We start from the raw sequence: 16,871 nt of genomic DNA, 5'->3' as shown, positions 1-16,871 counted from the left end.
TTTTTTCATGATGGAGACAAGTGGGGGACGTTTAAACTTGTGAACCCCAACCATGAGAACCGAGTGTCTGAACTAGCGACTCTTTCAGTCTTAACTTCCTTGTCTCCGATTGCCGAAATAATAATGCATTAAAATTAATTTGACAATGCTGTTTTCCTTTTATTTGTAAACATTAGTTTTAGCCAATAATAACTCTTGCTTCCTGCGATCAAACAAACAAACAAATAAAAAAACAACATGCTATCAGGTTATAAATCTAAAGTAAAATCTCTGTTTTTTAGGTATATTTAAGTTTTTTAATTTTAACATTTATCAATATTTTTAACAGGAATTAATAATTAACTATGGGCACTAGGTTGTAAAATACGTGTCAATTAAACCTAAAAATGATACCCGCTATATTGGTCTATTACCAGAAGCAAATCATTTCAATGTGATCAATGTGACTTCAAAGATAAAATAGATTAGAAATACATTCAACACAAAAGAAAAATGATCTCCAGAATTGTGTTTCAGAGAGAGCAGGTAATATTAGCACTGGCAAGCAATAGAAATTTAAAGCAATTTCACTGTGTGAAAAAAATTAAATCACATAGTTTAAGTAAGATTGCGTAGATTTAGGATCGTGTATGCAGTTATATTAATGTACGCATTTTGTTGGTACTATTTTCTTCATTGAATGTATAAACTTTAAATTTCACAATAAATGACAGAAAATATAAAACTTATCACATAGCCCGCACCACATTATAACCTGCACCAACAGTGGAAGTCTTAAAATTCAACTTATAACCCGCGGGTTGTATACCGGAAAATACGGTATTCCTACAATAAAAAAAACAAAAGACAATATAGGGCAAGCAAAATAGGAAATTCCACTCTGCGAGCAGCCAATTGCTTGTTGGGGGAAGTTGTTAATGGCAAGGCCTGGGTTGTAAAATTTTAATTTGTGATACCTTTAAAACCAATTTATCCTTCACTATATATTTAGATAAAGTTATATCGACAAAGAGAGATGAATTGGTGACTATACTGGAACAATTTAACATACAGGTATATGCTTGTGTTTTGTATGTGTTTTCAAGAAATTTCTAGGTGTATATCCAAAATTTTTATGACATTCAGGTTTGGAAGGTGTGTTACAAACATGATAAGAATCAGAAAAGGTTGTTTGTGAAAAGCAGTGCATAATAAAGCTGATTCACTAAATCTCTGAGAAAGAATTTTTGAATTGTGATCTCAGTTACATAGTTGTATTGATTTTTGACATGTATTTATATATATATATATGGAGAGTAATTGCAATAGTTAAATGGAAGGAGATATTAAAATAAGTAAATTCTAACTGATTTTGCACTAGTACTCTAAAATATAAGCAGAGAGTCCAAAGGCTTTAACCATTTTTACAAAAAAAAAATGTGCTCAAAGCTTTTTGCAAACTAAGTGCGATATAACAGGCAAGAAAATGTTATATCCAATGACAATATTAAATTTAAGAGAAGACTTTTGTTACAGTTAAAGCATTAGACTTTGTGAGGAAGTGAATCTAACTTTTTAAACTTGTCATAACATAATATATGAAAATATTGTGTTGTTACAGGACACCTAAAATTGACAACTGTAGTAAAGCAATTTAAAATATTAGTGTAACTTGAAAGAAGGTAAGCAAGCTTTAAAACCATTGTGTTTCATTACAATCTTTAAATTTTATGTTTAGTAAGTGATCAACAGATACAATCAAACCTGTTATAATGACCACCTGTTTAAGATGGTTACTTGTCTTGACGGACCGAATGTGGTAGTCAAGACAATTCTCTAATGTGTTTTATGGTCATTTGCTGCTCTATAAGACGACCACCTGCCTAACACAACCATGACCGACCATGACCTGGATATGATGAACATATTTTTCTTTTCAAAAACAGAAAACAAATGACCCCACTTCTCTATTGCAAAACAAATGGATAGTAAAGCATCTATAATTACATTACAGTTTGCATAATTTTAAATAGTTTCTTGGATTTCAAAAAGTTGTGGTGAAGACTAAAAAGAAAAATCAGTCTGAGACCACCATGTCACAGATTTGAAGTTTTACACAGGTGTTTTACAAGACACCTACTTAAGCGACCGCTATTTAATCCATTACTGGTTCTATGTGCTTTATGTGTTGTAGGTTTTTTCCAGAGATATGTGTTTTAATTTTTGTTTACTTTTAGTGCTAACATAATATTCCTTTAGGACAGCTGTGCAATATTATAACCTAAGTAGCTCAGAAGCAGGCTAAGTATCCGCAGAATTAAAGATGTTATCCAAATAAGAAGATGGAATTGGCTGGGGCACTTGGAAAGAATGAAGGGGGATAATTGGGTAAGAAAGTGTAGGGACTTGATAGTTCCTGGGGCAAAGCCCAGAGGCAGACCGAGAAAGACTTGGCAGGAGGTTATAAGGACAGAATTGACACAGAGGAAGTTGAGTTTAGATCTAACACAGTCTAGATCATATTGGAAGAGGATCATTAATATACCCTGTCCAACCCATGCTAGCATGGAAAACAGACGTTAAGCTGAGAATGATGAATGATGATGATGATGAATAATTAAATAACACACACATTGTTAAAACTTCTATTTTAAATTTGTAGGTGGCATAATGGAATTTAACATTTAATGTCTTCCTAACCTTTCTTTCCATAGTCTAACTTACATTACTTCAAAAATTAAAGATTTTTTTCTTTAGATCAATAACCCTGTGTCTATCTTAACACAAGATACAGCCCGATCATTCCTTAATACATCTGACCCAAAAGACAAATATACTGTAAGTCTTTGATTAAACTCTCCACTGTGTGTCATTTGTCTTCCCTTTACATAATCAATGTCTGAGGCCTTGGGTTTGACTCTGTCACCTCACTGCTTTATTTCTTACTTTACATTTGATTATAGTTTTTCTTAAAAGCAACACAACTGGAAAACCTAAGTACAAATTATCAGAAAACAATGGAAGAAAAAATGTTGCACGAAGGTATTATTAAAAAAAAGAAACAGGTACGCATTATAATAATTTATTGGCGCAAATTTTATAAATTTATTCTGTAAAGATCTTTGTTATAGTAAAGTTAAGACTGTGCTTTGTTATTGTCTTCATTAATTTATAATTTAATTGTGTGAAAATGCACATTTTTGTAAATATATTTTGTTTGGTAGCAGTACAAGCTGTGCTCAATGAATTCTTTATTTAGGCTCTGACTGATTTACATCAGGAGGTCAAAATTCACAAAGAGAAATACAAAGACATGCAGCAACTAGAAGATATGAAAGAAAAAATTAAGTCATTGCAAAAGGAATGGGCGTGGTCAACAGTACAAGAAAAAAAAGATGTAAGTATTTGCAATAAATAATTATTACCATGTTTAATGTTTAGCTATAGGCTTTTTTTGCAAGAAACATGTGTATAACCAAATACATAACTTGATCATGGTGAAGTGCATAATGATAAAAGCAAATGATTCTCATTTTGTCGATTCACCTTTATAATATATTTATAATGTATTGACGAAGCATACCTTAACGGTCCAAAATTAATGATGACAGAAAATGTCAAAATTTGCTATTACTTCAATATGACATCATAATTTATGCAACATAATTAAATCTGAAATTCTTTAAATGTAAATATCTTGAGAACGAAAAGAGCTTTTTAAAAAATTTAAAAAGACTTTTTAAGCTAAAATATAAGCCCAACATCATCTTATACTTCGGGTTTCCTTTAAGTGAGTGATATGTGTTCTTCGTAATTTGAAATGCATGTTAACACATTTGGCGTATGTGGTTTTATAAAGGTCTAAAGAACTTATCAAATGTTTTTCATCTTTATTGCATTTGATTTTATTGTTGTATCTGATGATACAAAAGTGCAACGTCAAATGAAGTGGTCTGTTGCATCGGTCAACTATGATGTTGTCACGTAAATTGCATGCAAAATATTTTGCATCCTTATCCCTGTGTCCCACCTTTTCATTCAGCTCTTGATGTTGATGATACTTTTTTAAAAATCTTTTGATTGTTTACATAAAAAGAATGAATACGATTTATCTACCATTTACGTATTCTTTAACTACACTATGAACACTGCCTTTGCATAAAGGGTTGGCCAAAGTCACATTGTTGTTTTTTCTATTTTGCACAATACTTACACAACACAAAGCTAACGTAATTTCGTTCTTCCATTTCTATATATTTTTTTATCTTCAATTTCCATTGTTTAATATCAAAAAACATATGTTTTACCAAAATTTAAAGGGATCCTGAGGTGCTGACACAAGTTGAGCTAATTTACCTCAGAACATATGAAGAAATTACAAAAAGATAGTCGTTCTTACCAAATCGATATGGTATATAAGATATGCCCATGTTTACTTGAAAAGTAGCGTCCAGTCTTTTTTACTCACAACACTTTTGTGACGCGCCGGTTAAGTAACAAAATCCCGCGTGAAATACAAATATACTTACACAAAAGTTTAATAATATGTCTGCAAATCCTTACCAATTCGAACCACAAAAGAAAGTTACGATGATAGCAATGGCAGTTGGGAAGATATACCTGAAGAGGTTGGAGAGCAAAAGCCTCTAAATAATCGACTACATGTTGAACTATCCGAATGGTGTAAATGTTTATTTTGTCGTACTATGCCAGTGAATCGTGAATGTTTGTGCTGCATTGAAATCGACGAAATAAAGTTGAGATATATTTCTGGTGGTAAGTTTCAACTTTAGTGGGCATATTTTCTTGTTTTTGATGTGAAAATATATAATGCGCACACAATGTATGTTTTTTTTTTTAGTCAAACTTTCTTCTATTTTGTTCAGATTCGACATGTGTCACTCAACACGAAGGGTTCAATGCTGTCTGTCTGAGCCCGCATGTGTTATGGACTGCAATAGTCAGTCTCCATGACAGGGAAGGAGCATGGATACCTAATAAAGATAACGTTCCGAATCGGTAAACGACTTTTTTATTATTTTAAAAACATATGCTAAAGTATACTCAACAAAATGTAACGTGTAAAATTGTACTCATGCTATATGTCGAACAAAAATTATACTCAACATACTATAATATACTCCAAGTCACATACTATAATATACTCAAAGTTATATACAGGTAACAAAATTCACAACTTCATTCCCGATTTCTTTTATAGCACATATCGATACGCTGCATATCGCCAATTTTCCTGGTTTGTCTATACGAAACTTGGAAGATACGTTCGAAGAATCATCCCCGCCTGTGTTGTATCAAAGATAAGAGAAACGTTTCCTGAAGCGAATGGGATCTACGTAAATTTTGACGGAGACGACGAGGGTGCTGATGGGCTATCTGAAGTAATCGAGGCATGGGAATACATGGCAAATGATGAAGAATGAAGAGCGAACTCTAGCAATAATATAAGGCAGCCACTGAACAGTGGTTAAATATGAATATAAATTTTTACAACCTGGAACCCAAGCCTCCACATTTTTTAAGGCGTCCTTTCGTTTCAAAACAACAACATCTATTTTTTAAACCGAGCCATTTTTTCTTCTTTTCAATAATGTCATCCCTACTTTCTCTTTCTTTCGGTGCCATGACTCGTTTTCTTGATTTATGTTTTTCACCTTTAGCAGCTCGCTTATATGCTCCCATCATCATGACCTTCAAATAATCATACCGCTTTTTTTTATACACACCATTTAGAAATGAGCGGGAAAGTTATAAAAGTGAGCATATTTTGCAGAATAAGTGTCGTGGTTGCACGAAAGTTTCTAAATGAGCTATAACATGCTCTCAATGAAGACATATTAAGCTTAAAAACGCAGTGAAACCGTACAAGTTGTTTACTGTCTGGATACAGTAATTTCAAGCTACGTATATGTGACGTCATAATAGAACGCAACAAAGCTGTACAGTGTTTTGAGCTATGTCACTAAGTTCTTATCTATTTCGAAAACAGTTGGAGAAGGAGCAATGGCGGACACAGCCGAAGCGAAGGAAGCGAGCAAAGGACAAACTTTTGGAAGAACAGTATTAGGTAATCTTACAAATTCAAGTAAAATAAACAACGAATTTATGAATTAAATGGTCCATATTTTCAAATAAAATAAACTTGTGTCGGCACCTCGGGATCCCTTTAAGGAAGTTCTAAGCTCTACATTCACCACACTTTCAATTAACTAAAGAAAATGTTACTTAATCAATTTTAATAAGTGTGCCAGCAAATTTATTGAACTGAATCATTCAATTTTAGAATTTTCCATTCATGTGTTTGACACAGTGCTGATGGTGTGTTAAAAGTATAACTTCTTCTGTTATGTGTTTATCTATATTCGTTTTGCCTCTTTCTTAATTTTTGTACATTTTAAAACAGTTTTTTCAATTGTAATATGGAAGCAATAAAAGGATCTTGATAATATACATGCTGCTACATCTTGTGCTTGTGCAATCATGTACCTGAGACTAAGCAGTAATAGGAATATAAACATGATATCAATAGCACTCCAAAAGGGAGCATGCATGTTTGTTAAAAAAAAACCAATTTAACTTTGAAAATAAATTCAAGTTTGTATGTCTTTTGCTAACCCACCAGTGGGATAGATTAGGGTACATCATGAGTCACACAGTTTAATTTTATATTATGCGTTTTAGGAGGTAAAGAAAAGGGAAGAAATTAAAAATCGGTATACACAGAAAATACCAAACTATGAAAAACATGTTAACGACATGTTAGTAAGTTGCTTTCATCTTATGTTATTTCTTTGTATCTCATTTGCATGTGTAGCGCTTTTTGCTTGCTTAAGGGATTATACTAATATCTGCAGACATTTGTTGAGTTATTGCATGCTTGATTCATAAAAGAGTTGAATACAGAAATTTGATTACTTGCATGTGAATCACAAATTCAGTTGTGTACGCTTTATCGTTTTAATTAAAATTGGCCACATCTCCTATATTAATACCCACATTCTGTCCCTGAGGTGCTAAAGGAAGCACAAAGTATTTTCCTATAATAATAGCCATCGTATGTCTGTTTCTGTATAAAATGGTAAAGGACGGCGAACTTGTAAGTTTATCCGCAGGTCACTCACTATATGTATAGAATAGCAGATATATTGGTAACCCCCTGCAGAGTGTATCATTTTTTACTAAGGATGCACTAAAATATTTGACTAATCTTTTTTTGAATTTTATAAGGTTGTGTCTTGCTCAACTAGCTGTGTTTAAATAATACATGTTTTTATTTGCAGAAAAAAGAAGAAGAGATACAAAAGTTATATTCGGAGAAGTCAAATGAACTAATGTCCTATACTGAGGACATAAACGCTTTATTAAATGAAAAAAACAAATTGCAATATGCCCACAAACAGAAAAAACAGGATCAAAAAAAAGCCTCTGTAAGTCTATAAATATTTTTGACATGTTTGTATTTCAACATCTTTAATGTTTTGGTGACTTTCTAACATACGTATTTTTTAGAATAAATGTATAATGACAGAGAGAGATATTCGACGTGCAAAAGATGACATAAAATTAATTTCAAATAGAATTGAAGAAATTAGAAGCAGGTATGATCAACTAAAGAATTACATATAGTAAATATCCAAGCATGGTGTATAAGATGTGGAATTTTAAGTCTTAATTAAAGCCTGAGAAATTTTCCTGGCATTTAGCAAATGCTAACATGCTAAAAAAAGCGATTTGTTTTTAAGGTCAACATTTATGTACAAATCGTTAGCCTGCAAAAAATTCCACATTGAATCGCCTGTTGTAAATATTTCTTAGCTCTAGGTAGACGCACGTATTTACATTATGTAACAAAAGTTGCTCAGAACAGGGTTTTTACTATAGCTATAGGTGCGATTATGTCGTGTTTTTTTTATTGCAAAGTGAGGATTAAAATATAGATAGAATTTATAATTTCTCTAAGATGACAGGTGAACATTGGAAATTAGCTTAATGCCTTTTCACCATTATGTTTTATAAGAGTAGTATGCTTATGCTACTACAACAGTGAAGACTAAAATAATGCTTGCTTATCATTATTCATTAATTCCTATCATAATTACTAATGTTTATACACTAGGATTAACACTGCACTTGTATGCAATGAAAACTAAGCTTCAATCTATTCAATTTTTCTTTATGTGTATACTTGAATGATGTTAGGCCATGTTAAAAATACTATTTTTTTTCTCTTTAACAATGGTTTATAAACACAACCTGAATAAGATGACATTGGGTGAAATTGAAAGCATATAGACTAAGTGGTATTGTTAGTTACTTGGTAAAGGTTGTGACCACGATTATAAAACTATAGCTATATTTCATTTGGCAAAAGTAAACCCTTTAAAATATTATAACTTAATATATTTGAATCATGTTGACTTATGTATCGCAAAGATGCAGTTGTTTTATTATTTATTTGTATTCTCAGAAACAAAAGCATTGAGACAATGACACCTTTTCAGCCATTTTACAGGCAAAAAAAAACATCAAGTTGAAAATTCTCTGTAGACAATTGTAACAAAAAAAAAATGCAGATATGGTAGCAGCGTTTGAAGTGCATAAGTGGCACTCTTAAACACATCTGCCATTGAAAAAATCTCCAACAGGGCTCGTAGAGCCCTCGTATTTAAAAAAATGACCTGTTTGCTTGCACTTACTTGTGACATTTTATTTATTTGTAGTATGCAGCAGGATTTGGAAGCTGAGCGACAAGAGCGTGAACAGGATATTGAAAGAAAAAAAGCTGAACTTCGGGAATATGAATCAAACTTATCAAAAGACAATCATTCGAAGCAACAATTAGAATATGAGATAAAGAAACACAGAGATCAGAAGTATGCTATGAGGTAACAAGTTAGATTTTCATTGAACATTTGGCAAAACGACATAGTGCTAGGGTAGTTTTGGGGAAAAAGTATAACCATATCTTTTACATTGTAGAACACATTATGCGACAGGCACACAAACTTTGATCTTTATATCTTTGTAGTTTACTTTTGTTATGTTTTTATTGTAGTAAAGATATTCAAGATGTCAAAAGAATAGTTGAAAACAAGCAAAAGAATCTTTTAGAACTTAAAAACAATAAGAGAAATAAATTATACCTGTTTGGACATTCAACAGAAGCAATTTTAAAAGCTATTGCAGCAGCTCACAAAGAAGGGAAATTTCATCAAAAACCTATTGGTCCACTAGGTAAGGTTAGACACTTTAAAGTAAAAATATTTTTCTTACATTTCTTTGTGTGGTGCTACACAACATTTCAAATTTAATTTATGTCGGCATTTAACAATTTCTAATACTAATGCTAACTTGTTAATAACCATTTCTACAATGTGTAAATTTAAAATGCAACATACAGGAGGCGATAGTTTGATTTTTAAGAAATAATGTTTTTAACAATTCAATGCATAAGAAAAATTTTCCTGAGAATATTCATATAAATTGAACTAGAAATGAATGTTGAAAGCCCTTGATTGTATAGGTTATATTTATTTCATGGATTTTTGTATATGGGACTTAGAATGCGCAAAAAGGAATAGGCAAGGGATTCTGCTTTGACCTTGGATTAAATCAAATAAAGTATTTTAGTATGCAATAAGAATTTGTTCTTTAAAAATTTCTCATCGTTTAGGATCACTGATAAAATTAAAAGATTTAAAGTGGGCAATAGCTGTTGAGGAATGTATTAAAAAACCTGTAATGATGTCATATGCTTGTCACGATGGTCATGATATGAAGATACTGAAAGAAATCTTTAACAGAATTTCACCTAGAAAACAACCTCAGATTATCGTCAGCTCATTTCAAGTTTGTTTTTAATTATTTGTTTTTTTTGTACCATATACACTAACACTTGCGAAGTGAATACCAGGCTTCAGAATTTGTGAACAGTGAATGGGTGTCTTACTTTTATCCACTTTTGCTAGAGGGTGTGGTGCTAGATATTTTAGAGCCATGTTGAAACACAGCGCTTAACTTTTCAAATGACTTGCGCATAAAAAGACTGGGTAAATAGTTTAATAGGCGTAATTATGCATTTGACGTAGACATTTGTATAGAAACCCAGACGCACCAGTCAAGTAAAAGCACTTCACCCAGAGTTTCTTATTGGATGCTTTTGAAACTTATTTCCTAGCATTATTTTTAATTGGATTAGGCGACTCCAATTTAATTAGTTGTTCTACGGGCCTGACCAACCCTAATTTTCACGAAAACAAAAAAATAATAATCTCGTGAAAAGATAATAAGCATAGAAGATAATCAATGATGTTATTTTTGTTGCTTGAATGTCCATCTACAATTATACTAAACAACGTGAATTAAAAACATTACGTTAGGACCACCATTGGTAAGGTTACTGGAAGTTGATTTTTTGTTCATGGTAATGCGATAAAACTAAAATGCGCTTGCGCTAATTTTGTAATCACAAAAATAGTAACATGGTTAAACAGAAGTTTAAATTTTTATGTGATTTATAACAAAAATTAGCTACTTTCGCTAAAATAGTTATAATACAAGTGAAAAACAAGACAGATTATTGTCGTAACACCCTCCATTGTTATGATTAATATATATGTTTAAAATTACGCTAGCTAAATACAACAAGACTTTAGTCGATACCATTTAGGAAAAATAATTAAAACAAGATAAAATATTCTTGTCGTAACACCCTCCTCTGTTATAAATTTAAAAAGAATGGTTTTAACGCTGCGAAAGACTTTAAATATTCTTAACTAAACAACCATAGTCCGAAAAAGAATTTGCACTTAAATTTAGATTTTCCTAAAAAACTGCGCAAAAAACATTAAAAGAACACTAAAATTATTTGTTTTATTATTTTAAGTGGGAGAAGAATACCTTGCTGTATAAGTTTCTAAACAGCGCAAGGATAACTTGCTGTATATATTTCAAAACAATGCAAGTATATTCTCTAAAACTTGTAAAACAGCACAAGAATAATTCTTGCTGTATAACTTTCAAAACCCCACAAGAAAAATTCTTGCTGCACAACTTTTAAAAACGTTTTTGATCATGCAAGTATTTTTATCTTTTCAAATTGAGAACTAGTTCATATTTTTTAGTGAGACAAATTATTATTATTATTCGAAAATACAAGCGAAAATATTATGCGATAATACATAGAACAAAATTGTTGTCGTAACACCCTCCCCCGTTTTTAATTTTTATTATTTTTTTTGTTGTTCCAACCATACGTTTTTAATAAAATTATTTTTATTTTGCCGACTGATTGACTGTAAGTTACTATCGACTTCGCCCATAGAACAACTAATTAAATTGGAATCGCCTTATAAAAATAATTCAGCTATTTTTAAGAACATCAAAGTTTTAGCAGAGCTTAAATGTGTTTTTATTTTTACAGAATTCAGGACAAATTTGTTCTTATTACGTTTGCTGTGAAATAAAAAAATATTTCACAATTCTATCCTCTTATATTTTAGCGATCTTTCGATTATTTCGTCGTGAGAAGGCCTTTCTTTTGGTGCAACTTTAAGTTCCAGCTAACACTTTTGTTGGTCCCTCTTGTTCTCCTTCTTTTTTTTTGCTAGCGTCGGCAGTAATTTTTTTTTTTAATTTTGACAAGTAGTTGTAATTTTTCTCTTTTTTTACCACCTTGGCCACAAGTCGTTTTGTTGGCTTTGAATATGCCACAAAGAATAATGGTTTTGTCACCCCGTTTCTTCATATTTAGCGCATATTTGAGAAAAGAAAATTTAAAAACAACAAACTTGACTTCCTTGATTTAGGCTTGATTTTTAATAAAGACCATAACTGTTGTGCAACAAAATATAAGTTATTGGAAACCAAATTTAAAAAAATGTAGAATTAAACTTACCTGGCTACAATTAACATTGTGATTATAATCGAGTGCAGCTATAACTGTGTTCCAGCCAACATTTTCTCCACGTGGTAAAAGGTGCTTTTTGGAAGATACTGGATTTTGAGAGAATGGTATACCTCAGGCATAGTTGTATGAACTGGTTCAGTTATTTTCTCAAGATCTTTCATCAATACGGCTCAGTAACTATTTTTATCAACTTCAATTGTGCCTGTGAGCCAATGATAAGCCATTCTTTTCTTCCCACGTCATTGTCTGGCAATGTATCATGGTCACACTTTTTATATTGCTTTATTGCAGGAAAAAGTGCTTATTTATGCAGTGATGTACTAATGACTTGAACATTTCTACCAGCTCCTGGCTATTCCCCCTGCATGTTGCGATGGACCAGTAAAGGTGGTTAACGATGGTTGATTTTTGAATCTAAGAAAAAATCCAAATTAAAAACTACATATTCATTTTTTTTCTTTTATAACACACTTGTCAAGATTTTATGGCTATCATTATCTTTCATAAAAAATATTCAGCCTTAACAATTCCTTTTTAAATCAAAATTCACGAATAATTAATTAGTTCTGCTGAATATACCATAATTTCTCTTTTTAGCCCCTCCCTTTTAATAAGCCCTCCCTCCAGCGACTCAAGTTATTTAGCCCCCTTTCTTTCCTGAGAAGTTAAGACCAGAATTTAGGTGCTGGATCTTGCAGAATGATCTCTATGATTCACTACTTTACAATAATAAATTAAATCCATACCTTTTGAACAATTAAACTTGAGTTAATTGACTTCCTGTGTTTTGAACTTTAGATGTACAAGATTGATCTAAGCAAGCACCACATTTTATGCATTAAACTTTGTAAACTAAAAACACCTTTTCCTTGTGCAAGGGTTTATTTGTTGATAAAGGTGCACAATTTTCACTTTCACAATCTGATTCGGTATCTTCTGTTTCCTGTCAGAACAATTGAAAAGTGGAAGCTGAAATCGGGCTCGCTTTTTTCTGATCTAAATATTAAAAAAATGTAAAGTGCAGAATAGACCAGATAAAATTCCAGACTATTTGACCAAGTTACCTTTCTAAAGATTTTCCAATCCGCTCATTCTCATCGCTGATATCATTTTCAACAAAGCATTTGCCGTGAATGTCTATCATGGAAGGTTGATCTTTGGAGTTTAATTTAAAAGTTGTTTTAACACGCAGGCAACTGAGAAAGTCATCTACTTCCCTTAGGTTGTTCAATCACCATCACTATCATCACTATCGTTGTGGTATTCTGCAGGAAGTAACAAGTAAAATAAACAGCTCTCTACTTTTAATAATATAGAAAGTTAACAAGAAAAAAGATTTGACCCAACCTTAGAAAAAATATTTTCTGTTTGGCACACAGAATCTTGAAAAACCAACGATGTTACTTCTTGTTCTGTTTGACACAAGGAATTAGCAACCTCAGGTCCAGCTTGAGCAACATACTACGTAATAACAGATTAACGCCTATTGAATTTCATTCGTAATGTCAACGTCAACAGGCAAGGAATTGCTAGTCTCTTTATTTATAGAACTCTCTTGAAATGCTGCTTCAACAACCTTCAAAACAAGCATTAAAAAACTCCACTCCATTCATTTATTGCTTTGAAGAACGCGAAAAAAAAGATTTGTTGATAATAGGAGTAATAACAATATACCTCGTTTTGAATCCTTTTTTCAGCTCTCTTTTTTGAAGTTGGTTGCACCTTTTCTTTTTGATCTGTGATGTTACAGCGCTTTTCACGGCACGTCGTTTAACAGGTCTAGATGTGTAGTACAGTCTGTTCTGCATTTCCCAACTTAGGTCAAAATCTTTCTCCCCATCAAAAAATTCAGAACATAAGAACACATTATTTGGAAGATTTTTCCTACTGATTGCCCTAACCCAAGCAGCTTTTACGCTTGGTTCAGTAGGAAGCGAGAAAAAACTTTTGTCTTTGTTCTTTTTACTGTTACAACCAACGACAACACTCCAAGACATTGTAAAATCACGAAATAAAGAAACATATCTGTTTTGGTAAACACTGTATAGAAAACCTCCTGCGCAAATTTTGCTTTAAGGCCTATTCTTACGATCGATTTTGACACAAGTTTACTCAGCATGCGGAACTAAGAAAACTTTGCTATGTTCGTTTCATTTAGAAAACTGTTTAAAATTAATTTTCCTTTTCAGAGGAAAAAATTAATAAACAATATTCTTATTGCTTTATTCTTCTTGCTTTTTTTCATTAATTTTTGTTTTTTTGACATGCATAAAGTCATTACAACGTACACAAGTATTTAAAAAATTTTTAGACTTGATGACACTAGCGCTTGTAAATAATTTAGTTTTTGTCTCCTTTGGAAATGGGGGGGGGGGGGGGGGGGGAATTGCTGCTTCGCTTAATTTTATGCTTGGATTAAAAAAAACACCAGTATATTTTTTTTTATTTTTTTTGTACAAATCTCTACGTCCTGCGGTACATATTATAACAGCCTGGTATTCGTTTCAAAGATCATAAATAAAATAAAGCGTGATTGAACTTTATTAAATAATGTTAGCTCTGATGATTATTTAAAGAATTAAGACAGAAAAATTGTACTTTATATACTTTTATGCTCAACTAAGTAAACTATTATTTTTTAGCAGACACTACCTTTAAGTACAAAAACCTTTGCAGAAAGACATATTCATTAAAGAACTGGAAAATTCACAAATAAGAAATAAAACTTGGAATGGGCAATGTTAAAAAATTGTATAGAAAATTCATATATATTCTTTTCTTATTATTTTAGGACCATTTTTATGATGTATCACGAAATGTAAGTGCATAGTTCACAACTTGGGAAAAATCAACTATATTATTTTTTTAAAAGCTGTAGTGTTTATACACCTATTTATACACTATATATGCTTGTTGAAAAAATGTTTTTATTTAGAGGCCACATTCTCGCCACCCTGTTGTTCTGGACATTTTGGATATTGAAAATCCCATTGTATTTAACTCATTAGTTGACCAGGTAAATTTTTTTGACGAAGGTGTAATCAATGCAGATTTGGCAGAGTGATGCCATGGATATATATGCATAATAAAAACACTCAGAATGAGGTACTGCAGAATAGCCTGCTTTCCTTTAACTAGTCAAATTCTTAATTTTTCTACTCAAGTGTTTGCATTCTTGATTGTTTTCTTGTCGTACCTATTAGTGCTTTAATATTAGCATAATCTAAGCCTCTGCTAAAAGCTTTTTAATGTGAACATCATAATCTGTTTTTTTTAGTGTGGAATCGAGTCTGTGTTATTGATAGAAGATTCTAAAGAAGCGCAGAGAGTAATGTGGGATGAAAAACCTCAAAAAGCCTCTAAGGTATGTACCACATATATGAGCGATGTTAGATTTCTTCCGTATACGGACAATGAGAAATATATTATTCTTTGTAGAATCCCAATATGAACGTAGTTTGGACTTTTTTTTCACAAATTATAGTAACCCCCAAAATAAAATATACAAGCTCTTAGAATTTAGGGTTTTGGGAAAATATAAATGAGTTTCTTTGTTCTTAAGAAAAGTAATTTTTCACACATAATTTCTGTACCAATGAACTTTTTTGTGCGTCACAAGTAATTCAAATTTATTAAAAACATTACAAAATTGGATACCGGTGTAGTTTTTTTTGTCTTCATAAGGAATAACCTGTGTGGTCTAATCCTAACACAATGTATAATAGTTAAACCTGATTATCTATCTATTCTGTCTAATGTCTTTCTACTAGGCCTTCTCAATTAAAGGTCATCAAATTATAGGTGGTAGATCGTCCAAGTATTATCCGTGCAATAAAGAACGTGCAGAGTTTCTCCAAGGAGATGTGGCTGGTGTTATGAGGTAACGTTTTCTTCAATCTTGTTTGTGTTGCGATTAAAAATATTTATATTCACCAATGTACCTTGTTTATAGCATTTTTTTACGCATACTAAATTTGTGAAATATCAACAACCCCAGTTTCTAGCCAAAAAATTGATTTTTGAAGTTTTTTATACACTGTAGGGTTAACTTTTAAATTTAATGGGTCAAATTTATCATTCCTGCAACGAGTCTGTGATGTGTAAAGTTTATAATATGCAAAGTTTTTTTTAGACAAGTTGAAGGAGAGTTGTTGCAGGCACGCCGTGATTTGAAAAGGTTAAACGAAGAAACCCAAGCTATTGATGTTAGCATCAGACAAAAGAATGTTAGTATGAATTCCTTATGGTATATATCACAACAGCATTTTATTATGGGGTCATGCATTACCAGACCAACTCAAAAATTATGATCCTTTATCTAAGATTGAAATTTGAGTTTTGAAACTAGTACGGGTTCAACTATACACAAAAACTCCAAATGAGCTAACAACAATCCATACAGTATGCAGGAGTGGGGGTGGGTTGTCTTGTAGAAGTGAAGTGACGGGAGGGGATGTCAAACCTGTTTACTTTGTGATGATCACCATTAGTTTTTGTGGGTAGTACGAGGCATGCTTCCATGTGGTGCTGACTCCAGTTTTCATTATGTAATAGAGTGAATTGGATCGGTCAAGAAAAGCATGTTACAGCCACCAAGACAAAATTAACAATGTGACGGAGGTATGAATTAATGACATAATTGTTTTCAAATGCCAAATTCTCTAGTATCATCCTTTGCATTAAAAAAAAAATGAAAATTTACAACCCACAATATTAGAAAATGATATAATATGACAAACTTTAATCTATTTTATGTTTATGATTATAGGAGATAAGAGAACTTGAGTCATTTGAAGAAGAACAATTACCAGATGTCGGAACACTGGTATAGTTGCATTCATACTTTTCTTAAAACAAATCTGTTAGGGATTAGGGATTGAAATTGGTGATTTTCACTATTATTCAGTTCTCCTCACTATAGTCTAAAAAAAATTCGTATAATGTTATGTCTGTTGTCATGGTG

At 31.9% G+C, this 16,871-nt stretch overlaps 1 protein-coding gene across 3 annotated transcripts in view; it reads left to right on the top strand.

Annotated features, from left to right (window-relative positions):
* The window catches only part of LOC130645629 (structural maintenance of chromosomes protein 6-like), a 33,112-nt gene that overhangs the window by 8,562 nt on the left and 7,679 nt on the right, over positions 1 to 16,871 (top strand). For all 3 annotated transcript variants that reach the window (XM_057451670.1, XM_057451671.1, XM_057451672.1), the window contains exons 6-22: positions 992 to 1,053; positions 2,737 to 2,817; positions 2,943 to 3,044; positions 3,239 to 3,376; positions 6,682 to 6,762; positions 7,281 to 7,427; positions 7,510 to 7,598; positions 8,721 to 8,885; positions 9,056 to 9,234; positions 9,674 to 9,849; positions 14,700 to 14,726; positions 14,844 to 14,924; positions 15,186 to 15,272; positions 15,679 to 15,788; positions 16,041 to 16,134; positions 16,463 to 16,528; positions 16,677 to 16,733. In XM_057451670.1, the coding sequence (XP_057307653.1) occupies positions 992 to 1,053; positions 2,737 to 2,817; positions 2,943 to 3,044; positions 3,239 to 3,376; positions 6,682 to 6,762; positions 7,281 to 7,427; positions 7,510 to 7,598; positions 8,721 to 8,885; positions 9,056 to 9,234; positions 9,674 to 9,849; positions 14,700 to 14,726; positions 14,844 to 14,924; positions 15,186 to 15,272; positions 15,679 to 15,788; positions 16,041 to 16,134; positions 16,463 to 16,528; positions 16,677 to 16,733 (1,742 nt within the window). The remainder of the gene's footprint in view (positions 1 to 991; positions 1,054 to 2,736; positions 2,818 to 2,942; positions 3,045 to 3,238; positions 3,377 to 6,681; positions 6,763 to 7,280; positions 7,428 to 7,509; positions 7,599 to 8,720; positions 8,886 to 9,055; positions 9,235 to 9,673; positions 9,850 to 14,699; positions 14,727 to 14,843; positions 14,925 to 15,185; positions 15,273 to 15,678; positions 15,789 to 16,040; positions 16,135 to 16,462; positions 16,529 to 16,676; positions 16,734 to 16,871) is intronic.

This window comes from Hydractinia symbiolongicarpus, chromosome 5 (genome assembly GCF_029227915.1).
Source record: "Hydractinia symbiolongicarpus strain clone_291-10 chromosome 5, HSymV2.1, whole genome shotgun sequence".
NCBI classification, from domain to species: domain Eukaryota; kingdom Metazoa; phylum Cnidaria; class Hydrozoa; order Anthoathecata; family Hydractiniidae; genus Hydractinia; species Hydractinia symbiolongicarpus.
Note: the sequence above shows the minus strand (reverse complement) of the source record. Positions and strands in the feature narration are given on the sequence as shown.